This window comes from Rhea americana, unplaced genomic scaffold, assembly GCF_003343005.1.
Source record: "Rhea americana isolate MKP2758 unplaced genomic scaffold, rheAme1 scaffold_3, whole genome shotgun sequence".
NCBI classification, from domain to species: Eukaryota; Metazoa; Chordata; class Aves; order Rheiformes; family Rheidae; genus Rhea; species Rhea americana.
Window position 1 is genome coordinate 13,123,142 of NW_028186423.1, and position 25,527 is coordinate 13,148,668.

At 34.2% G+C, this 25,527-nt stretch overlaps 1 protein-coding gene across 4 annotated transcripts in view; it reads right to left on the minus strand.

Annotated features, from left to right (window-relative positions):
- Window positions 1-25,527, minus strand: part of MYCBP2 (MYC binding protein 2) — a 211,450-nt gene that overhangs the window by 67,505 nt on the left and 118,418 nt on the right. For 3 of the 4 annotated variants that reach the window (XM_085309537.1, XM_085309534.1, XM_085309536.1), the window contains exons 45-53: window positions 23,592-23,764; window positions 23,109-23,253; window positions 20,958-21,170; window positions 17,213-17,268; window positions 16,628-16,743; window positions 12,029-12,126; window positions 7,568-7,684; window positions 6,645-6,785; window positions 1,175-1,249 (exon numbers count right to left, since the gene is read on the minus strand). In XM_085309537.1, coding sequence (XP_085165663.1) covers window positions 1,175-1,249; window positions 6,645-6,785; window positions 7,568-7,684; window positions 12,029-12,126; window positions 16,628-16,743; window positions 17,213-17,268; window positions 20,958-21,170; window positions 23,109-23,253; window positions 23,592-23,764 — 1,134 coding nt within the window. The remainder of the gene's footprint in view (window positions 1-1,174; window positions 1,250-6,644; window positions 6,786-7,567; window positions 7,685-12,028; window positions 12,127-16,627; window positions 16,744-17,212; window positions 17,269-20,957; window positions 21,171-23,108; window positions 23,254-23,591; window positions 23,765-25,527) is intronic. The other variant, XM_085309535.1, reaches the window with a different exon arrangement.

A 25,527-nucleotide genomic window follows, 5' to 3' on the forward strand; every position in this document is an offset into this window, starting at 1 on the left:
TTTAGAAATAGCATGCAAGTCATTATTAATGGTCCATCTCTTATACACCACCAGTATTTAAAATCACTTCATTATGGATGTTAGAGGGTAATTCCTCTATTTCTTTTAGTGTTTGGCCAAGAACCTGACTTCTATTTTGATATTTCCTGCACCCACAATCTCCTGCAACACCTTCCAGGAGTTCACTGCCTGCTGTGTAAAAAAGTACTTCCTCTCATCAGCTGTAAACCAATCTTCTAGTTACGTTATTTCCCTTTTAATTAACACGACTTCCTTTGATCTCTTTAATTATCATATTTTCAGCTTTTTGGTATTCTAGTCAGTGCACTATGTGCAGCATACCAGAACAGACTTTCCAACAAGCCTTTACACAAAATGCATCTGTTCTACAAATAGGTAAATTTAGAGCAAGTTAATGCAAGCTGAGTTAAAGTGGTTTAAGGAGAAAAAAAATTTGTGTTCTAAAGGCAGCTCATGTACTTCTGAGATCTTGATATAGCAGCAAAGTAGTTCACTATTTTGAAGAAGATTCAGTGAAAAACAACTGTTTCAAACTTCTAAACTGTGTAACACTGAGTATAATCTTCATTATGAAGTTTCTGTAGAAACAACTCTGATACCAAAATCACTACAGGGTTGCAAAGAGATTTAGAAAAGCACTTACACAGAGAATATAAAATTCTTAATTGCATATAAGAACTTTTTACTGTAATTCTATAATTTTAAAATAGACTAAGAATGGGCTGAGTATTTATTAAATATTTGTGAGCTTACTTGCATGAATTTGTATGAATTTGTCATCTTATTAAATGTAGTAACTTAATATGTAGACTTGAAAAACAGAAAAAAAAATTTACTAGTACACTTTGTGTCAAAAAGAGAGAATAAAAGTCTTTATTATGCTTTTAGGCCATCCTTCTGAATTTCTCATTTCATTTATTATAAAAAGGAGGGTGTTACTTGCGAAGTAATGAAAATTCAGTAATCTCCTTTAATATTTTTCTTTTTCATAAAGGAATAAATACAGATAGAGCATGCTATGAAAATTTGCCATTTTCCATAAAAAAATTTCAAAGTAAAACAGACGTTGAAGAATATTTAATGTAAAGTTGAATTATAAGGTACATTTTGAAAACAAGAGATATAATGTGACTGTTCCTGACATTTAACTCACCTTGGGGGGCAAAGCTTTGGAAGTCCATGAAAAAAAGTCCAAATCCCTGACTCCTTGGCTAGCATTAAAGACATTCTGAGCAATAAAGTTTAAAAAAGACAAATATCATCAAAGGAAAGGGAACAAAGAAACATGGGAGGAAGAAGCTAGAGATAGCACAAGCAGACTTTCTTCACAAGTAATTTTACTAGTAGAATGTTTTGCAAAAGGGAAAAGTTTGCTTTTTCTAATGGAGTCACCTGAGTTCATTGCACACCATGGCAAATCATCTATTAAACAAAAGCAGTTTAGTATGTCAAAAGCTCAAAATGAATGTAGTGTGTCATGCCATTTACTGAATTAAGAGACAGACATTTCTTATAAAGTTTGAGACTTTGTGGAAAACAAATCCCACACTTCTGTTATAATGAGCAATAACTGTTCCAGTATAAGCCACAGTTTTTTAGTAAGACAGTTTGCTCTTTTGACAGACAATTTCAATTATTATTGCAGGACAACTGCATATGACTTTTAGTCACCAATTCAGTACTGAAAAGATGTAGAACTGCTAAGTTCAATATTGCTGAAAGCAACTCACTTGTACAAAATGATATCACTAGTTTGCATACCCAAATGGCACTCTTTATTAGAAGTAAAAATTTATAATAGAGTGCTGTAAGGAGAATGAGTCCTGAGATTGCATTGATTTTTATAAAATATACAATACATTTACTAGTTTATTATGAAGTATCATAAACCAAGTGGAGCTGCAAAAGAGAATTCATGAATTTTATAATCAATTGCCCATATAAGGAAATAAGCAAAGTTCTGTATACTTTTCTCTCCCACAGAACAGCTAGGACAGCATTTATTAGCCCAAGGTGAAAACACCAAAAAAAGCTATCTATTCTCCATGAAGTACAGCTTTTGCTTCTATCCATTTCAAAGATATTTCCATTGTTCCTGTTAAATGTAAGAATTAGTAATACTACACAGATAGTAATATTAATGATCAGTATTTATAACAGAAAACCCTTGGCAATGCTATATTAAAACACACATAAAAATCTTATTTCCTTATCTCCACTTTGACAAGGGAACCAAGTGAAATTCCTGTACAACACCCACATTAAAAATTTAACAGAAGTTAAAGAAAAGGAAATGAATTACTTTAACCAGAAATTGAGAACCTTGGCATGCTTTTTCTGTATTCCTTGAAAAAACATTCACATATATTAAAAACAAGCAACTCCATCTCAGGATAAAAGCAAATAATCTAGCTATACATTGTTTGCAAAATTTTGGCTTACATCAAGCAAATAATTTCCAATTTTGACAAGAACAGAGAAACTGTCAATCACCATAATTTCTTTAGAACACAGTATATCTATCTGGAATCAAAAGAGGTACTAATATACAAGTAAGATGTCTGGAGTTTTTTTCTTTTGTTTTTGAGGGGTATGGTATTTTTTTAAATATGAAGATAGCAAAGTAAAGGTGTATCAATTTGACATAAAACTGTGATGACTATAAAAAGCCTGCATTTGCCAACCAGAAATAACCATTTTATAGGTTATTTCAATTTTTAAAACTCCCTGTCTTCCTGGTGTGACATATACAAGTTTAGAGGATAACACCAAACATGCATTTATTCAGAATTAGACAATTAGAAACCACCACATCCAAGCATCTATATTTAGTCTTTATGCTATCATCAGTAGATTTAGATTTTTTTTTTAATTTTAGTCTTCTCTTCCAAAAATTAAAATAATCTCTGGAATTCCTAATTTCATAGACTCTTCCAAGTCTAAGTTTCAGAAATCATAGAATTGAACATAAATCGTCATCAAAAATTAGTAGTAAATAAATGAGTATTTAAAATCTCAATATTATTTTATTAATACAGTAAGGCTTATCTTAATCATCTTTACATCTTGCCCAACAGTTATTTACTCTCCAGTTGTTCCCTATCAAGCCTAAACTGACTGTGAAGTCTACTGTAGCTGTGCCTCAATGTTTCCACGTAACATCTACAACTCATAGTCTCATTATCATATCGCCTACAATGGATAATATTCCTAATTTTAGATCAATGACTACACAGTAATTCCTCATTAAAGGACAAGAATAACAAAAGAAGCAGATATGCCAATACAGCTTTTGTTACAAAATAAATGACCACAGCTAAAATAAATAGTCTGGCAATTACAATGGATCTCTGCTTTTCCGTGGTCCTTTAAATACAATAACTTTGATCAAAATATACAGAAACAGTGCATTTCAGAGATCTATTAGATACTGCATTACGATAAAGTGCTTTGTTTGTATCTATAAATAAAGTGCAAACACAACATATACACTACACAGGACTAGAGCCTGAAATTAGCACTTCTGAAAATCTTTTTTCTTTGTTCACTGCTAACTTAACGTAATAATGAAATAGATCATTTAAAGCTTTTTCTAGAAAATATATGTTAAATCGATTTTATAAAATGTACTGAGAGATTTTATTTACTGAAAGGATGATGACAAAAAGCTTATGCATCTAAATGCAATGAAAAGTAGCATTTGCTAGGTCTGTACACTCATGATAACTAAAAATGGAGTCAAATAAAAATAACTGCAAAAGTAACTGAAGGTGATGTTAATTTGAACATGGAATACYGGAACTAATTCAGTCATTTCATTTTCGATATGTACTTTCAATCATGTATGAGACCTATCCAGTACATCCTCCTCTTCCGGAGTCAACACTGGTAGGACAGCTTTGGATTCAAAAAATCTTGTATTTTAACAGAATTTTTACTACATTCTGCTCAAAATGTCATTCAGTTATCCAAATCAACATAAAAGGATGCACAGATATAGATAATTTCAGTTTGTTCCACTGAACCTCTAGCATTTATTACTGAATTGAAAATCCTTTGCCATATGGGTCATTCACCTCTAGAGGACTGCATTTATCAAAATGGACAATTTAAAATACARTTCTTTTCTTGGACAGTTTAGAGGGATAGAAGATACATGTTTTTCAATATTCTCAGCTCAGTAATTACCTTAAGAGATTTTATTTTAAAACCTTCTACCAAGAAAATGATATCACTTCATGTGATCTGGATTCAGCATGAAAAACAAATGTTAAACTGTGTTACAAAAATCAGGASCTTACAAAAGAGTTCACTGAATTTCATTAAGTTGTGTGGTGCATTATGGTGTAACAGCATGCCGTAAAGACAAGGGCATTCAAACATAAACCAGTGAACCTTTACTTGTATTTTGTGGTCTTTAAGAAAGGAAGAAAATGTTAGAGACTATTCTTTCCCTTTTCCTTTCTATGTCCTTTCAAAAAATTTGGAAAGATGAGATGCACAGAAACCTCCCATCTGAAACTTATTTCTAATTATGTAACTATAACGATCAAAATACGGCCGGTATTACACACGTTACAATTGCTTTCATATAACTTTTGCAGTGCTAGCCCTGGCTGCTCACTGATCTGATGCTAAGAAGGTATGCGAATTTTACTTTCTGCCATTAAGAATGTAATGTAACTGGGTAGTTAAAGGAAAACCAGCAATACCTCTCAGCTCGTAACAGCTCAAAAAGTATCAAAATTAGCTCACAATACATTTTAAAAAGAAGCCAAAGATGGTAATAGTTTGTATGAAYTGTCAAAAGCAGTCATACAGTGAAATGTATGAAAAAGATGCATACTATAAATTTATGCAAAAATGATAATGCATGGTACATGACATTCTTATTCAAATGAAATCTCTCACACTGTTGAGACCAAATGTTCATTTTCTTTTTCTTATATGAACTATCTCTTTCAAGCTATTCTTAGAGAGCACAGAATATGTTCTTCTCTGGAAAAAAGTTTTTACTGGAGCTATTTGAAAAATACTATGTAGTAAATTCTTGCTAACTACTGTTCCAGAGATATAAAATACCTCATAAGCCCCCAGAGTTTGCCTTCAGCAAGTAAAAAAAAAAAAAAAAAAAAAAAAAAAAAAAAAAAAAAACTCACCAAATATAATACCCATCCATTCTTAGATTATTTACCCAAGTTTAAATATTTAGTCATGGGTGAATTCACTTTTATCATGGATGAATGGGTAAAATTTAACTGCTGCATACAAACATCAGTGTTTCACAGAAGTATACTATAGCTATTTTCTAATGAGTACTGATTTCTAAGGCCAAAAATATAAGTAAGATTTTAAGCAAAGCTTACTGTTTTTCTGTGTTTTCATATATTCTAAAATAATCTAGATAAATAAGCCTGTCACTATAGCAACAGAGGGACTGATGGCTGAGGATAGAAATAGTTTGCTTCCCAAATGCAATATTAAAGTAATTCTCCAAAATAAAGATTTTTWAAAAAGAAATCTCCAAATAGAATTCTGTCAACAAATTATTTCTGGAAAAGAAAGTGAATAGCAAGATCTGGTGACTTCATATAACTTGATTTTTCTYAGAATACCGGGCTGCAGCCACAGGTCATATATGAATTGCCAGATTTGCTATTGGCAAGCAGCTCCATTTCACTGGAACTGAGACTATCTCAGTTCTACTTTAGTGAAATATAAACAGGGCGAAATAGGTGTTCTAATTGGCCAAATATTTGTTAGTTGTCTTTAACTGCACGCTGTAACTCATACCAATCAGAGGAAAAGCCGAGTCTAAACACTTGTAGCAGCAACTAATCTGGTGCTCACATTCTGCCCTGTAGAAATTGAGTTTCTCCCCTCTCTGGGGGAATGTACAAAGACAGAGGAGCCAGAAGGGCTTGTACTTCCATAACAGTTTTTAAGAAACAATGATTTGGCTAATGTACTTTCCCCCCCACCCTTTGCCATACCTTGTCACCAGGAAATGTGTAATCTTTGAGCTGTAGCAGTGGTGATCACCATTAAAGTTATCCAAATACTATGCTTACTCGTATTATAAATTCAATATTGTTACCCAGTCTTGATGCTTTAGGATTCTTTGATTAGGTAGTAAATTGATAACTCAAGAATTCAAATGTAAAACTCATGAAAGATATCTATGAAAAAACAATAGATCTGAAGGATTTTTTTCAAGTTKTTAAAAAACTGCATCAGTTACATGGATTAACTTCTGGCAGTAAGTCTCTTCCAAAATCACTACATCAATGGGCTGTTACATGAACAAYGAGATCTTGCATCAGAAACAACTGGTTCAGACCAAAGCTGAATATGATTACACTTTAATACACTATTATACTGTTCCTTACATTTTTGCTTCTCTTCTAGAAAAGAAGTCTTCAACATAAAAAGTCTTGTAGCTTTCTACACTCCACCCTCATTACACAATAGCCCTCAAAAAGGCAAACAAATATACAAGACAGTATTTAGTGAATAAAAGACTTTTTACTCCAGAACTAATCATTTACAGCCTTAATTAAAGAAAGGCTTATAATGAGGACAGAGTGTACTTTGTATATTTTTCAAAGGCACCTTTTACTTACGTCAACAGGTACCAGAAGGCTCTTGCCAAGATGCTGGTTAAAAGAGAGACACCAGGCTTCAGTGTAACCATTCATGTTAGGAACATACTTCTTTATTGTCTCATCATTCAGCCTCAGCCAAACACCATCATCATTGTGGATCTATGGGAAACAAGCAACAAAAACGAGCCATGCCCTCCTGTAACTGTTTGTGGCTAGTAAGGATTAAMAGCCTTTACACAAGCAGACAGTAGTAGCAAGGGAGAAATGCTCTTAACTGTAGTGCAGGATGTAAGAAGAGGTAAAGAGGAATATTGACAAAATTGGAGTATCAGAGCAATCAGAGGCATATGCTTTTAGCAGACTAGGAATGAAACTAAATTTAAATCAGATCATGCAATAACAGGATTTGCTTTGAGAGWAAAGAGCAAAGAAATAAGCTAAGCCTTCATAAGCTTACTGTCCCCACTCTTGATTTTTCCACTTCTGCTTTTATTTAGTATACTGCAAAAATATTCCTTGCATATGAAGTTATACTGTAAGAAAAATACATGCACAATAGTCTAACATAATAGCGAGCTTTCAGAAGTGTAAGTGAAAGGTACAATGTAAATGATATCTACACTTTCAAATTTTTGTTGAAATAGTAAATCATGAAGAACTAAGCCCTTAGAGATAATAAAATGAACTTAGAGATTAATATGAACTAAGAATTTTGTTTCCTCATGTCACAATCTCAAAAGTTTGTTGCACACATTTTAAAATAAGTAAGGAAATGACAACTTAAAAAATGAAGTTGGTAAATATTTAGAATTTTGCAATTTATAGCTAATATGTTCTTAAATTATATATGTCAAAAGCTAAGCATGAGAAAATCAAGTAATTATTTGCATGAATTAACTTTACACCTTAGACCTATTTTCAGTAGAAATTTCATTAATTACCTCGTCAATGAAAGTGATGGATCCATTGACTTTCACTATGCCTATTTGCTCACTTTGAAGGGAAGGGTGGCTACGGATACGAAGCCCTGCACTGTCCTTGGCCACAAATTTGCGAACCTAAGAGAAGCAAAGGAAGACAGTAAGGAAGAAAAATTGGAACAGAGTTCTCAAAGCGTAAAAAGGAACAGATTTAACAGATTCTGAAATGCTACAGTGATGAAATGGCAGTCTTAAGAGTTACAGTTTGTTGCTGGTTTCCCATAGCTGTTGTGTGCAATTTTATTTTTTATTACACCCAATACAATCATAATGTTCAATAAAAATCCTACAAGTAGAAGTAGATTGACCCAAGCTCTGAAAAATCTGTTATACAGTATTTAGTACAAAGTTCTGATTCTTTTAACTGCTCAGCTCCATTTTATTAATTTCTGTAACTTTCAGAGTTCAAGGCTTACTTTTTTCCAATTTAACATCTCCAGTAACCCATCAACCCAAGATTACTGTTTCCCAGATGGTGCTACCAAATTACTCTGTTTAGTCAGCTTTTTAGTCAAAATTTGGATATTTTCCTTAGTTAAAACATTTTAAGTAGCAATTTAAAAATAGTAAGAGACCAGATCTTTCCACTTCTTTATTTTATTTATAAGATAGCTATCTCAATTATTTCYCCCTTTTCCATAGGAAGGTTAGATCAGACATTCCTTGTGGCTAGTCTGATGTACTACAATRCCTAAAATCTCGAGGTTGTTTTTTCACCATCATTTCTTTGCCATTCAAACAAATTATCGGGCACCTGACCCATCAAAGACCAAAAGTAAAACCAGAAATTGAATTTCCAAAACCAAAAAGATGGCTTAAGAGATTCATATATTCCGTGTGTGTTGTACAAAACTTTTTTTTGGAAGGCTATTTCCACATGTAAAACTGAAAAAGGTATCAACTAATAACATAAAAATAATCTTTTACTCAAYCTATAGCACTAAATGATAAGGAAAGAATCAACTCAGGAAAAGGTAATGAAATCTAAAGATGAAGTGCATTAATTCATTTTTTTAAAGAAACTGTATTTATCTTAAAGGCTGCAGTTTTTTTAAAAAAGACAAGTTTCACTGGAAAATGGCTTAACTGAAAAAAAAATTGATAAAAGGTAAGAAGCATATAAATACTAGAATTTTCAAATTTAATTCTACTCCCAAATGTGTGAAGTTTTGTTTAGCAGCAATCCTGTTACTCCAAGAATTTAGATTTCTTTYAACAGGCAAAACTAACTGCTATGTCCAAGAACTTCCAAGGTTTTTGTAAACATACAATGCTGAATCACTGCTGACAGCAATCCCAACATAAACAAGCTTATAAACAAAGCCATGCAAATTAGGGGGTGCTGCATTATTATCCCAAAATTTTGGGCTCCAGGAATCATGATGGGTTAGTTAGAGCTTCAATTAAAAACCTGAATTAAGAGAAAGGAGAATTCACACATCAGATTTAGGAATATATAAAGGCCTGTAAAGAGTGTTTTCCCTCCTTGTAGCAACTAATTATTTAATAGAAAACCTTAAACTGTAAATATAGATTGTTTAGGGATCACATTGACTAACAGACTGTCTAAGGGAATACTAGAAAACACAGATAAAGAATTCTCCTTTGCCCCTAATTATGTCACTCTTTTTGATATAGAATCTCTTTGTTTTAAACATTTCCCTATGGCACAGTGGTTGAATAACTCTCTAACAACTTGACAGTCACTTCTTCCATGGAGCAAACAAAACTGGGCTTAGCCTGAAAGAAGTGACTAATGCAGACAGGCAGAGCAATGAACATACGTATACACACATATATACCTATACACATGTATGTCTGTGTGTGTGTATATATATAAATATATACATTATATACATATACATACATGCATATGTATGTGTATGTATTTTTACMTATATATACATACACATATAAACAGTGCATAGTGCTTTGCAAGAGCTCTGTTACTGTGCTGTCCTATTTGGTGAATGTCAAAACAGGTACATCTTGCAGCACGAAAAAGTGTGTTGTACAGGATACCTTAACAAGTGCATTACCTTCCTAGGAAGGGAGGTAAAAAACCCATATCCTGCCCAGAGCTTTTCTGTTTTTTGCAGTTGACACTAGCTTCTTGTCCAATCACGCAGACAGAAGAAACCATCAAAATCTGTTAGTATACAATCACATGGGTACGTGCCTTGCCCATTCCATTTCAGCTAAAGTAGGGCTGCTTTCTTGTAGTTGTTCCAAATACCCTAACTTACATTACATAACTTGARAGAGAATGTTTCCCTCAATAGGATTTGGCAGGTATTTACTACAAACTTAGTTTATCTGAATTTCACAGACAGTAAGGGAATAGCAGTTCTTACTACTCATATGCTCCAGGCTGGAAACAGGTAACTATAGTAAACTGCTTTATCAATTTTGACAGTCAGATTTTCATCTCATTTCAAATAARGGAGAATAAAGACAATCATGATATATCAGACACTTTCAACTTGAGATTAAAACAAGTTTGACCTCAAAACTGGAATGCTCCACAGGTTCAATAAAAATATTCTGAGTTGAGAACAGATCACCACTGAGAATGTACTCTTAGTGTCCTTTGGCTATAACTACCTGAAATTTAAGGCTGGAAAGAAGAGGAAGAAGCTTCCAGAGCTTCACTAGCCCATTCCTCTCAATTAAACAGGATTTGGTATATTGGACCACCTTTGACTGATACGTGTGTAATTTGCRTTCTTGGCTTCAGAAGCATGGAGCAGAATAGAGTAATTACTTTCCTGTATTATTTTTAATACTGTTCATACACACAGAATTATTCAAACCTGTTTATGAGATTTATTATGACATAGAACAAAGATAACTAATTAAATTCTTTACCACAAAAATCTAGTGTATTATTGCAATACCAATAAATCCTCATCATGGATGAAGGCTCTACAGACACTAGGTATACAGGACAGAAAGATGGCTCTTCTTTTAAAGAGCCTACAACTGAAAACAAAAAACCAAGACACACAAGCAGAAAGACACAGGGAGATGATTAAACACTAGCTAATATCCCAGAATATCAATGATCTAACTTTGGTCAAGTATTCATAACTGTCACAGTGAGTATGATGAGACTAAGTGTAGCTATCATAAATGAGCCAGGCACCTAGATTCCCCTTGCAGTAACTGAAAACATAAAAGGTACTTCCAGCCAGCAATTTATTCATCAGCTCACCCTGGAGCAGATGTCTCTTTCACTTCAATGACTGCGAATGACACATATGATGATGAGCTTAGATGAGATATCATTAATTTATGTRAGATGAATCTCATCCAACAGGAATGGGAAGTTTTAATTAGGTTAATAGYGTAACCAGGAAGTCATGAAGAGCTAACCTAATCACAAGAGAAAGGAGAAAGCCTAAGAATGATTAAAAAAAAAAAAAAAAGCAGTAAGGAGTCAAAAGCTGCTTGGAAGCTCAAGGTAAATTTATTTATTTTTTCTTCCGTGGTAAGGGAGGCAAGATCTTTCATGGATACAGGCAGGTGAACTTTGTTAGMGGCAGAAGCAGACACTCGATCAATTTATGGACTGGGGAGCTGTATAATAAAGTTATTGTCTCTAGATTATCCAGAACATTGGTAAAGAAATAGATCAAGGTACGCTGTATAGGTAATATGTTGGCAAATATTTTATCCTTTTTGAACATTTTGTAACATGTACACTTTATAATGTTCTGCTTAGATATTAGAGGGAAATAGTCCACCTTTGTTCTAATAAGTCAGAGAGGATAATCTTGTGGTATTTCAGAATTCCACATCTTCTAATACAAGTTAATTCCATGAAAAAAAGATGCAACACCTTGCTGGATATCACTTCCTTAGCATCTCAGGGAAAGTAGGGATTGTTCTCCTATCTGAGCATTTTCTTTAAAGCATTGCCACCCTTCAGCTTTCCTCCCTAATTTGTTCTTTGGGACAAATGGAGAAGTCAAAAACTACAGACAGGACTTGCTGAAATTAAGTAGGTAATTCTAAGATAGATGTTACTAAAGTCATACAGTGTTTTATACTCACTGAAAAAAAAGAGCCTTATCAGAGGACAAACAAGATCTTTACAAAGCTATTTTCCCTTTTCATACTATAGTACAATATCAAATAAAAAGAACTAAGAATTGTGCATAATGCAGTCTGTATTCTTCAGAGTGGCTGCACAATGCTTGTGTGACAAACCAAGAGAAAGGTGGTTTCTGCACGATTTCTCAGTTTTATTAATGAACAAACAGAAAGACTACCTTTCATTTTATATGTATTCAGTATATTAAAGTGATTTACATATACACTTGATTCTGCACCACTAAAACATGATAAAGCATGTACTAAACAACAACAAAACCCAACCCAAAGACTACTAAAATATGTATGTGTTTTAATTCTCCAAACCTTGTTTGGCTGAGGTTCTGCTTTTGGTTTAATAAGCTGGGTTCCAGGTGGTATCATTCCCTTTGGAGGATCTTTTACTTTTACTTCTAGACCAGCATCTATAAGCAAACAAAGATCAATAAAAATCATTGTAAGGGGATATGTTAGTCAAATGATGACTATAGTTGATCTGTACTATAACTCAGAGCACACAAAATAACCATTCACTGATCTGTCTCACATAAGCAACATGTGCATGTACTTAATTATGCAAAGTAYTACTTTCCCAATATTTGAACCTTCATATGAGAATATCTACAGATACATCATTTAATGTTCCTCCTAAATATCTGTCACACATTAAGCACACAAGCATTATTAATCAGGTAATCTTCCATCCTAATGGTATCTGCACGGTTAACGTTTCAAGGAACTGTGAGCAGTGAAAAGTTAAATGTTTAAGGTGGGCAAGTCAAAGCTTCTGGTCAGATGATAGCTAATACATGAYTGTCCTGCTGCAGATGCTAATCACAACAATGTAGTAAATGGGTAAGAGCCTTAGAAGCACAGTAATACAACAAGAAAAGGCCTATAACATAAAGAGATAGCATCTTACCAACAATATTATAAAAGCAGAATGGGCTGGAAAATATCCCAAGACATAGTAAAAAAATCTCTAATCATAAAGAAAAATCTATGTAGAGAAACAATTCAAAGTTAAGTAACGGATGTAACCTTGGGTAATTTTAAGAGAAATTATTTCAGCAGTCACAATTAAAGCCGAACTGTAGTACCTGGTGACCTTAGTAAGTCTACTTGTTTCATTTTGAAGGGTGATCCTTTGAAGAGCAGCAACTTGAAAAGAAGATGCCAGACCTAGCAATWAAACTGTTGGTTTCAGTAATGTTCTTCTAAACAAATGTGTGAGAAGGAATACAGGAGTGGTACTAAGAAGGTAAAAGGTTTGAAACAGAGGGGAAAACCAGTACTGTCAGTACTTAAGTTAAGCATGAGTATTCAAAGGCTTGAGAGGTGATAGCGATAAGATATTAAGACTGAACCAGAACAGGAGTAAGACTGAAGCAATATGGTATAAATAAGTATTAGAGGATACTCAYATTTGTCTAATAACCAAGCTTAACAGCAGTGTTCTAGTATTTCTAAAAGTTGACCCTATGCAATGCATGTTCTTAAGTAAAAAAACYACCTTCCCTTTAAAGGAAAGATAGAAAGAGAAAAAGATGGTAAACTCTATGTAGAAATGTAACAACTGCTGATTTAAACTGAAGTGTATATTTGTTTATTTATATAGTGAAGACAGGGAACCAGCTGACAAAGAACCAGAGAGAACATGACTGAGTACACTGGAAGCCTCTATGAAGCRAAATGTTTCAGCTTGGGAAACAAAGATAATGATTAAAACAATCTTTTATTAATTTTATCTTCTATAAGTAACACAGAAAATTGATTATCCCATTTCTATCTCGTAGATATTGAACCATGAATCTTATATGTATCTGTGTTTGCACGTATTTGAGAATCACTATGTATTTACAAAAGGCGTTGCACAGCACTGAGAGATGAATTGCTGACAAACTCACATAGAACTTCCTATGAGATCTGGGCCTAACCACGAGAGGCCTTCAATACCTTTGCTACCCTATTCACCATATTACCTGTAGGACTAACAGGAAATTTGACTGATTTGATAAAACAGTCAAAAAATGAATGAACAAATAAACAACCCCCAAGGTTRTAATCAATCAAATACCATCCAATCATGAGTCTACTGTACATTTAAAAAGAAAAGGTCACTCTTGGAATTGTACCCTCAAGGCTGCAGAACTGCTAGACAAGAAAATGCACTCAATTGAAATGTTGTTTACACTAATTGTATTAAGCATAGTCTAACTTTATGTGCTTACAGCCTGCTGACTGTAACATCTGCTCCAGAACACCTGTGAGGCAAGAGCAGATGTTACCAAGTACTGCAYTCGCATACTGTTCGATATATTGCAGTATAGTCATCATATTAACCRTGTGGATCTCATTATAGTGGGTCAACACAGTCTGAGGGGTACAAAATCATAGAATGAAGCCCACCCAAAAGCACTATGCAGATAGAAAGGTCTCATAACAATGTTAAGACTGAAAAGTGCATCCCTCAACTCTAGATCTGAAATATTGCTTAATACATTACATCAGGTAAATGAATTAACAAATCAGACTATAAATTCCATATGCRAGGTATTAATCCATAAAATTGATGCCTGAAGTATTGCTACTGAATTRATCCTTCTTGCATCTGAAACTGAACTAACAACCCAATCATAACAGTAAGTTAAAGCCTGAGTAATATCCACAATTTGTTAACCAAATGACTCTACATCATTACATTAATAATATCTAAATAGTCTAGATGCAGAAGCATGGGGTGGAATATCACAGGAAAAAAAATGCTTAAATTGTGAATACTAGGTGATAACAGATAATTTGKTGTGGGTGGGTGCAGGCACATGTGTCTACACCCATGGATGAATGTCTGAAATCAGACTTTTGAACACCCAAGTCCACTGCTAACTGCAACTGATATGAGCTGGTTATGTATTTTGGTACCTCATTAACTAAAGTGGCATGTCCTGAATCTTCCAACTAGRAGACTAATCACTGTCGTGCTTCTGCATAGAGCAATTTAGACTGGAAAAACTGAGGGCCTGGCATTCCAGAAAAGAAATAGGCCAAAAAGAAGGATTCTTGAAAAGGAATGTCTCAGAAAGAAGAGGAGGGTAGGGAAAGAAGAGGGTGAAGATCCTGACTGGAGGCAGGATCCTGGAAGTGGGGGAAGCTTCTGGGGATCAGAAAGATGTGAAGAGACAAATGCCAGGGGATGCCCAGGGACCTTGGCCAGTACCCTCTGAGACAGCTAACTGCAAGCAATTGCACATGACATGCAATGCAAACTGACATGACTGTCTGACCTTTCCGGGCCAGYATCGATCTGCCTCCTGAGATGGGAGGGAGGAAGTGAACCTGTGAAATAACCAAGTAGGATAAAAGCTCTAATCATGTTGCTTTTTAAATAAACCCCAGTATCTACATCCACTATGGGCTGTCATTTCTTCTGTCTTGGCCCTGACAATACTGACCTAGCTGCTAYGTTGGCTCTGAAGCCTAAGGTTTTGCTTCCTATTCAACTTTAAAATAAAGTCCCCAGTGAGGAAATCTCAACCCCCCCAAAGTTTGGCATTTGTAGGCTAGGTCTAAAACAAGTGATAGCCTTTTAGGCCATTCAGAGGTCCTGGTACATCATCTTACAGTGCCCTATATACCAATTTCAAAGGGCAACTGAATTCCTTCCAGCACTGGAAAGATCTACTATCAGTCCATTTTATAATATGAAACATGGCAGAGGTATTGTCTATGCRTATCTAGACAGGGCTGTTTACAATTACTATTGTAGGTAGAGGAGGAGAATGAGAGTGTACATTTGTAGACATACTTGGGAAAAAACAGTGTTAAGTATGTACACAGGCTATCTATTAGGCTCACAAACAGATAAAGAAAAGGTTTCTAGAGGTCTCAGTCTAAGCCTGCTGTAAGGAATATTGAAAAGTAGAAACTGCATTGTGATTTAAGAAATCTCCTGACACTTYTAATATATATAAATACATAAGTGTGTGTGTATTTACCCAGTATTTATGAATAAGTGATATGAGATCACAGAAGAGAAACAGAATAATTTGGGTTGAAAGTGACCTGTAGCGGTCCAAACCTCATCTATGTGGCTCTCCCCTCCTCCACTCAAAGCGGGACCAACTTGGGTCAGGTTTGTTTTGTGTTCACCTCTCTCTGATTAGCAGTCTCAAAAGATTGTAACAGTTAAATTCTTTGTTTTTAATATGCACAAAGCTTCCATAAAATAGGTTTATTTTTTGTAATATTACAGGTAATATGAAACATATTCTGAGGCTTCTTTCGCTTTTCGATTTCAGATGCTGAATTTTTACATACAATTCCACATACAGGCCTTTTTGAACAGGTATTCATTCTACCTCATATATACTATCCCACACTACAGTCTCAAAGACCAGCAAGCCAGCCAAAAGATTTTCAGCAAGAAATAAAGCTAAAGCATTTAAAATTGTTACAAATATTTGAGAGTCTCAATTAAGACCACATTTTCTCAATTTTCCACAGGAGAAATTACACTACTCCTGTTTGGTCAGAAACAATTTCCCCTTTTCTTAGGCTCATCAGTTTTTTTTTTCCCTTCAGCTATACATCCCAGTCAGTCTCAGCTGAAACAGGAGATTTTTCTTACAGTCCTAAACCTCTCAAAGCAACATAAATAGTAGGGAATGAGATACTCTACTATTCTTGTAGTCTAACCACATTATATATAAATGTTTTCCAAATACGACTTTATTTCAGTAAGAGAGTAATTGTGATTTTTTTTTCTTTTAAGAAAGAAGAAGGAATTAAGACTTTTGGGCCAAAATGTGAGTGCTAGGTTTTGTTACAAACTTTAATAATAAACATTATGAGCACTAAGAAACCTATGCATACCCTGGAACACAATGTAATAATAGTTCCTGCTTAAGTATAGTTAAAATTGAGTACCTATTTCGATACCATCTATAGTAACATGAATGGTATAGAGTCCAACTGCTCCTGGAGTCCAGTTTGCACAGTATGTACCATCGTTGTTGACTCTGATCAACATGTTTTCACTGGGTCTAGGCATAAACAAAACAGAATTGAAATCATTAAGTAATTATTGGCTTCTTGAAAATCATCTGTAACACTTAACATAGAAGCTATTCTGTTGTTTTCTTCCAGAAAAATCTAAATACCATTTGTCTCCTCCTGTACAATTATTTCCAAATTATTTCCTATAAAGATACAACCTTCTATGTCACACGTATTTATAGCACATGATGAAAGATCACATTCAGAAACTGGATAATASAAATAAGCAATCAACATTAGAAAAATTAAGAATGCAAGATTTTAAAAAGAATAATCTCTAAATCTAAGGAAACAAAACAATATATAAATTAGACCATTTTCAGTGTTGAAAATACATTACAGATTTTTACTTAGCCAAGATTTCTCTGCAATCGAGGCTTGTGGCTCCAGGCATAAGCAGAACTGACAGGATATTTTAATTTTATTCTCTTTTATAGGGTAGTTTTTAAYGTTTACCTCTTTGGGGTTGGTGAAGCAAAGCGTAGTTCTTCAAAAGAATAATTTTCATATGCCTATAAATAGATGAAATAAAAAACATTGTATCAACAGTTATCAATTACAACACTGTCACAAATAAAAATAAAAGTGGASTATTTTCTCGAAACACAGAAGTCTAACTTTACATTTACCAGAAGCATTGCATAGGGAACCAGAAAGCATTTCAAAATACAAAAAGAGAAATAAACACACATATAGACAGACTTTAATGAAAAAATACCTTCACTTATTCTTTAAATTATTTAGGTATGATATATATATATATATATATGAGAAAGATATATATTGCTTATATGATGAAATCAAACATTTCAGTGTCTGACTACTCGCATTGCAACTTTTCTCCTTCATATCTAAATGGAATTTCTCTTTTCACAAATTGTGTCCACTGCCACATATCCTTTCTCCTGTGCACCTCAAAGAAGAGTGTGACACTGTCTTCTCGGAGACCTCCCATGAGCACCCCAGTATCTGTAGTTAATCTGCTATGACAGCAGAAAACTAACCTTAAAAAAGTGAGTAGTATATGTCTGTTTAATTCTGCAATCTAGCTGCCAAAACATATGCCTTCCGGAAGATGAATCAGATTATTGTAGAACTGATGAGCTCTTAGATAAGCCTAAACTATTCTGAAACCACAGCCTCAGAAATAAAACAAATCATGATAATCTGAAGATGCTTCACAGAACAAAAAAGAAAGCAAGCTTTTGAATAACCACTGTTTAAATTGAAATATAGAGTGCATGCGTATGTTTCGCACATGGGGGTGAGAAGTTTAGAGAACACTGCTAGATTACTAAGTAGCTGAAGTGAAATTTAGAAACCATCCTAGTGAACAGCTGGGAAAAATCCATATGGCATTCATAAAGTATACACATTACAATATACCAGTTGCAAAAGCTAGATTTCACTACTCTCCCAGCAGATTAAATTAGAGACAGTTCAAAGATTAAGCAATGCAGTTTCCTGGGTTCTGACAAAATTTGGGGTCTGTCCACCAATATTTGAAAATCCCTGAGATTCTGGAGCTTCTAGTTTGAGCTGTCTGTGGTCYAGGACTTTTCCAAAAGTTTCTGTAATCTGTCCTTGTAAACTGTAAATGTCAGCAGTGAACACAGCTCTAGTCATTCGCATAGAGCAATCAAACATCTTTATATTCATCAATAAAAGATCCTCTTGAAACTCTGTTTACCAAGCTGTTTAGACAGGTAAAAACAAGTTAAAAAAAAAAAAAAAAAAAAAAAAAAAAAAAAAGAGTTCCCTATCTTCCTGAAACATCCTATGTCTCATGACCTGCCAACAGGTGTATGCTTTCTACAGTACAAACTGCATTCAGACACCACTGTCTTGACTGGCCCCACAACCTTTAAAGCCTCTATCTGAAGAGGAGGGAAGATGATGTCAGAAAATACAATGCCCAGAATACCTAGCAATTCATGCTACAGTCACTAACAGAGGTGACTAGAGGTGATACTTCTGTTGATTCCCACTAGAAAAAAGCCTGTCATTCTTTCAGTTTCTTGTGAAATGTCTTCACTGAAAAGCCCCAGAAAAGTGGATAATATTCGTCCCAGAAGTGCAGGAAGTATCTCAGCAAGGATTATCTGTAGGCCTCAATGATTGCTGAGTTATCAGATTCCCATGTTCTATCAAAAGTAACAGAGGGAAAAGAGATGAGATAAAAACTTGAGCACACCTGACACAGGTTAACCATTATAGTCTCTATAAGAGAWACGGTTTGGGGGATCAGTTTCCAAGTCTGTCAAGATTTATTTCAAAAGTAGTGATAAACTACAGTTTCTAATCACGTTTGGATGTTTCCATCAGGTACTGATACAACATGCATGTTGATATAAAACAGAAGTGTCACTGAATGTTTGCATTTTACACTGAAATGAGTGTGCTAAGTACTGCAGGGAGGGAAGTGGAAGAGAATTTTTACACTTTCTTGAATCAGTAAGTTGTTAATAAACTAACCAATCGCTGCAGGTAACAGCACAGTTGTATTTCTGAGAGGACAATCAGACAGTCTTTACTATAAATAGCAAAATATCAACTCTGCTGAATGGAAAAAAAAAAAGGTAGCTGAAATTTTTGGATGGAAAAGACTGATTTTGAAGGAACTTCTGAGAAGACTCCACAAAAAGGTGTTAAACACAAAAGTCAAGCATGCTTGAACAAGAAGAGAGACACATTTTGTATTTGTCTAGGTGTGTAATTTTCTTCTACTTCTTCACCTTTGCAAACATTTGTACTGTTATCTACTAGGACAACTTTCAATGACTACTTGCATTTTCACTTTATTTTACCCTGATGTAAGTTAAAGATGATTACAAGTCAACTAGGTAATATCAAACATTCCTCACCCAAAGGGTACATCAGCTCTGTTAATCCCTGTTTATCCAGGGATTAATCCCTGGATACTTTGTTCTTGCTCCACAGTCAATTACTGCAGATTATCTAATGGGTTATAAGGTGAGTCACCATAACAGCTGTGTAAGCAGGTTTGATACTTGTTACTAAAGAAGMAGCAGCATATGCCTGTGTATAAACATGATTAGAAAACCCACCTGGCCTTAACTTTGAGTAAATAATATATTTTTTCCTCAAGTCATCGGAAAATATATCAAGTCAAGAACTGGTCCTTGCAGTACCCCCAGTAGAATCAAAATTAAATCCACTTGTCTCCCTGACGCAAATTCTGTAGTTGTAAATACATTTTCAGACAAGTGATTTAGTGAGTTCTTAAAYCATTTGTTTTACACCATGTTGATTTCACATTGCTTTCACTGATTCATTAAGCTGCTATTTACTATGTTGAATTCCTTACATATAGCTGCTCCAGTATTATCATCTGCAGAAAACAAGTCTGTAACCATTAAAAAATGTTAGTTTGTTCATTTTCCCCATAAATTCACATTGATTATAACTTATTATTCTTCTCTAATTCCTGATTAATCATGTTATTAAGTTATCTTATCTATCCTAGTTATTATCTTAACATATCCTAGTTATTACCTTACTCTCCTAGTTAGTTGGGGGTGGGGGAATTTCACATCTCTAATAGCACCAATCTACTGCATATATGTTAACCCCATAGATTCCAACACCATTGATTTGATATTCAAATCAATACCAGTTGTTCAGTTTTCACCTGCCACATCTTTAAAAACTGTTGCCTGCAAACTCTCYGAGCTGTCCCATTTGACAATAGCTAATATCAATAGACTCTGCTTAATATTTTCCTACAGAACTCATTTGCACGATCTTTTTAATGTGCTGAGCTCGTATCTTTTTTCCTATGTTTACCACTTACAGTTTAACACACAGATTCATATCAACACTCTAACCCTATGTGGGTATACAGGTTTAGTATTTTTTTCTGTTTCAGTAGCGGTTTTCCTCTCCCCTCTAGCTCAGGCTGGTTTGTTAATCAGTGTAACTAAAATCAAAGATACAACTTGTCTTTTTAAATTCTACTTTGGCTCCTAACTGTTTATAGTTTAGGCAATTGGCCCCTTTTGATACACAYAGTTTTCTCCTGAACTTAATAAATATAATCAAGGCCATTTGTAACTAAGCAATTCATTTTTTAGATTGTCATCAAACTGAAGTATACCTTTTTCCTTCCCCTCTGCACAACTTCATACACACTTAGAATACTGTATTTTACAGCTACCTTGCACAAATGACAGTAGTTTACCTTCATCATTGTAATAGCAATATACCGAGCTTCTTTTACTATCATTGGTTCATAAGAGGAGTCAAGTTTTGGTGAAGGAAGTCCTCCAAAGGTCATATCAGTGCTAGGTGAAGCAGCTGTTGCAGGACTTCCTGGTATTCGTTGCACCTTTTTAGCTTGTTCTTGTTGCAAAGATGTTTTTTTCTGAGAAACAGGAATAGCTTTGACCTCTACCTGCAATAACATGTGCAATACAGAAAATGATTTAGGGAGAAAACACACTCACACTTTCTTTACATTTGAGAAGGTACAGTGACAGAGTGGGTAACACGTTCACTATAAATCCAGTCATGTGTCAGAAACCTATGAGTCTATACTTAACTCTTTGCATAACCAAGTGAAGCATCTCAGCGCAGAACTTAAGAACGTAGAACAGGAGGGAAGCATTCAAGTGGCTTTGTACACGATCAGTAAGGGCCAGCAGGGTTAAGTTCTAATTTTGTGCCAATTATGCCTGTCCCAAAGCACTCTCTAGAAAACAACATGTATTCTTGTATGCCTASCTAAGTTTTCCCACAACAGAAAATGCTACAAAGTGCAAAAGAGAGCTTTCCAAATGAGTGCATACATTTCAGAGAGACACCAGGGCCTCTTAAATCTGGCTCAGAAATGGCCAAACTGGATCTTGATTAGCTCTACAAAGAATCACCCTACTATACCTTTATATTGTGTCTTTTTAATGCATCTTTGATTTGAYTTTTCCCCTGAGGTACCACWGACTTCTGTTACTGCAGGTAACAGAGAGTCAGCTGCACTTAGTTTTCTGGGGAAGAACAGACTAATCATCTTAAAAGTAAGTTTACACATAACTCAGTGAAAATCAGCAATAAAGTGTGTTTAATTGCAGTAGATTTCTAATGTCGTTRATCAGAATTTAATTTAATATACTACAAGTTAAACCAGTGCATTGCATGCTGAATGAATCTAAGGGAATGATTAAATTAAGATTTCTGCTACTTTAATACATTAATTTAGAAAAATAGTCACTAAATCATAAACAGCAACTATTTTTATATGCATATTATGATAAATCCTTCTCCTGATTGATAGATTAGGATCACTACTCACCTTTTTACTTCCTCTACTACAAATTTAAGTCAATAATCATACATTTCAATTTCACTGAAGGTGTGTTTGTGACTAAGAAGAATCTCATGTTAGTGTTATAAACTCACTGTTCATTAATGAACTTATAGTCCACTGTAAGATAATTCACATCACATACAAAGAGTAGATCTCAGAACTCTTTTGGCAGGAATTATGCCTTTGYATCTTGTTATAAGCTATTTCATTTATATCTCAACTTGAGCAAAGTCAAGTCTTGAAAACATYTGTACTACTCCAGAGTAATAGTGGAATCTAAAACATGGATGAAAACTAATTTATTAAAACTATATGAATAGCATTTGGTGTTCACTTTTTTGTTGTTGTTGTTTACTTAATTAGATAGAACCAAGCAGCCAATTTTTATATAGATCCTATAGATTTTACCACAAGAAGCCTGCAAGGGGTTGCAGGTTCTATCTGAGGCTGTCAGGAACACTTCCTTTCCAGCACTTCAACAGCCATGAAGATCAGCAATTAACTGAAGGTGAAGCAAAAAAATCAAGAACTCCAGACCTTGCCAGTTATTTTTTAAATTTCATTAACTACAGAAACTTCAAAATATCAGAAATGAGGAAGGGAGAAGTGCAGTTGTACTCTTAAAATAAAGTGACTCTAAAATGGTTCTGCAATGCTCTTCTAATTCTCTTTTCAATCACATTCACTCAGTTTACAATTTATTATATACTTTCTTGGCTTACAAATAAAAATGAATTCTCACCATCTCATACATAATCATCATCAAATATATTCTAYAGTAGGTTTTTCCAACAGGCATACATGTCATTACAAATCAGATTGCATTAAATGGTGTTAGCATAACAGGGAATTTAACAATTCTGTGGATGTAGAGGCAAGAAGGTCTCACCAACTACACTGAATTCAAGAACGCTGCTTTCTGCAATATGCAAAGAGTATTCTGTAGAGTATTTACAATACTAAAATTAATTCGTTAAATTATTATTAAAAGAAGGCAAGTATAGGAACAGACAAGATTATTGTAATTACCTTCATATTAGGGACATGAACAACATCCCCATACTGGTCTTTTGTTTGTACTGTAATAACAGTTGGCCAGCCACATCGAATGTCATCCTTATTTAAAATCAAAGATGTTTTTTGAGGATCAGCATATGAATCTGGCTGAAGCCATCTACAGGAAAGAGAAACACTTAATATTAAAATCTCTTTTAGCCACAAAACAAGTTTAATTCATAGGCTATACAAATATGACCTTTGTYTAAGAAGGGATGCAGAAGGTCTGAACGCTTCAGTTCTTTTCCCTAATATATTAATAGAAACAATAAGGCCAAATAGCTTTATTTAATTAATAATTGACATAATTTGTAAAATTATATAGATAGTTGCTTAGGACAAKCAAGAGTGCATTTTTTAAAATTTAACATCAAACTAAACTTCTATTTTGATACAAAATTTACACATTAAAACCAAAAAGTAATGATTTTATTCATGCAGCACACAAATTGTTACCTTGCTAGTCGTCCTCCACTTGATCCTGGTACACAAGCAATGAAGTCCTCCAGAAATGACTGTTCATTGCTTTGTACTTGCAGTGGAAGGTTTCCTTCAAGAGCTTCCAGTATAGTAGGTGAGTGAGATAGTGCCAAGCCTTTACCAAGAATGCCAGAGTGAGATTTGCACACCTTTTTTGAGGGGATTGTGGGAGAGAGGAAGAGGAAAGGAAGGCAAGAAAACAACATTTTCAGTATTTTATATGTAGAAGCTTTAAAGAAAACTCTATTTCTATTTCCTCTGGTATTGTCTTCTCAGTTTAGGAAGCATCATAATTTGTGTTAGAAGAGATTAAATGAGCTTGAGTTGAAGGAGGACTTCTGGAAAAAATAATAAATTAACATGTACTTTCATGTTATGAGTATCCTTAGTGGCTGAATTGTGACCAGAAGGAAAAAGAGCTTCTGAAATGTGGTCAGTGGGAGTGTCCCCACAAAAAAATAAAAGGTTGGACATACACCTTAGAGAAACAGATTTTTGATGAGACAAATTAAAACAAATCTCTTCTTTGCAAGAAGGAGAGAGAAAGGTTGTATAGTATATATGAAAGTTGTATAAAATATTGAACAGATTGAACTAAAAGAGAAAATGAATCCATCACTTGCATATACATTCTTAGTTCACTTTTTGAATTAGCACATAGTGGGGCCAAGAACAGTCAACTGAAAAGATGTTTCTTTCATTTTTCAGTCAACAGCTGATTCCTCCCAGGTGCTTTCTGTTTTACCATCCTGACAACTAAGGTAACAAAAACATATGCAGTGGTATCCTACTATAACTATAGACTAGCACATTTCTCCAGCGAGTACAGTAGTAACTAAATCTGAAAATACACGCCTTGATGCGAATTAGAAGAGAAAGAATATGAAAACTGCTTTATCGTTCATCGTCAGCTATGGGCCATAAACAGGGAGTGCTGACCAGTGCCGACTACCATCACAACAAAGAAATAAATCATCAGTTCAGAACAACTGCAATCATATTATTTGGGATTTCRTAAACATCACTGTTCAACTGAAAAAGCTATCTTATTTCTACAATTATGAAGATATGTGAAACATTAATTTTGGTAGCACCTAAAATGCATTGTTAAATCAGAACAGCTAAGCCAGAAGGTAATCAAATATATTTACCCATCTGATTTCCTATGAGATATTTATGCATTTTTTTTTCTGGGCAGCTTTATTATCAGAAAGACTTCATATAAATGCTGATTTCTTTAAGATTTTCTGAGATTATATATACAATTTAAATAGTTCCACATCAAGTCCGGAACGTCCTGCTTTCACATGTTTGATCTATGTCCATTATGCCTTAAAAAGGACACTCTGCATAAAAAGTATTTCTTTCAAGATAGCCTCTGTGWAATATATAAGTGAATTTAAATCAACTGGCGAATAATATTATATTCTATTTACACAAAATACTCTAGATCTAAAAGTCAACTGAAAATTCTTTCTGAATCACGYATTATCAGTTTATCAATGAGGACTTGAAAACAGATCCATTAATTGACCATGAAATAGTAAACAGGGTTCCATTATTGAAAACTTTCACTTTTCAGCCAATGACTAAAAATGTTCTGTATGTACCTTAGGATCAAAATTCTACATCTCAGCCAATATTTCATTTCGAATCTACTTTCCACAGAGACCTAACTACTCTGTGATATGAATAAAAGAGCTAAAAAGATCTGTAAAGGGATACCTACTAATATTCCCATCTACCTTGTCTCCAAAAAGAGGCAGTGACATCAATTTAATAATTCTTGTTTAGCTAAGTAGGAAAAGCTGCATTTTCACAAATGATTAATATTTTTTGTCATGAATAGAACAATTTAAATGGCATGCTTCTGACAATGTAAGCAGCTCTCCAATTTTAAAAGCTCATATTC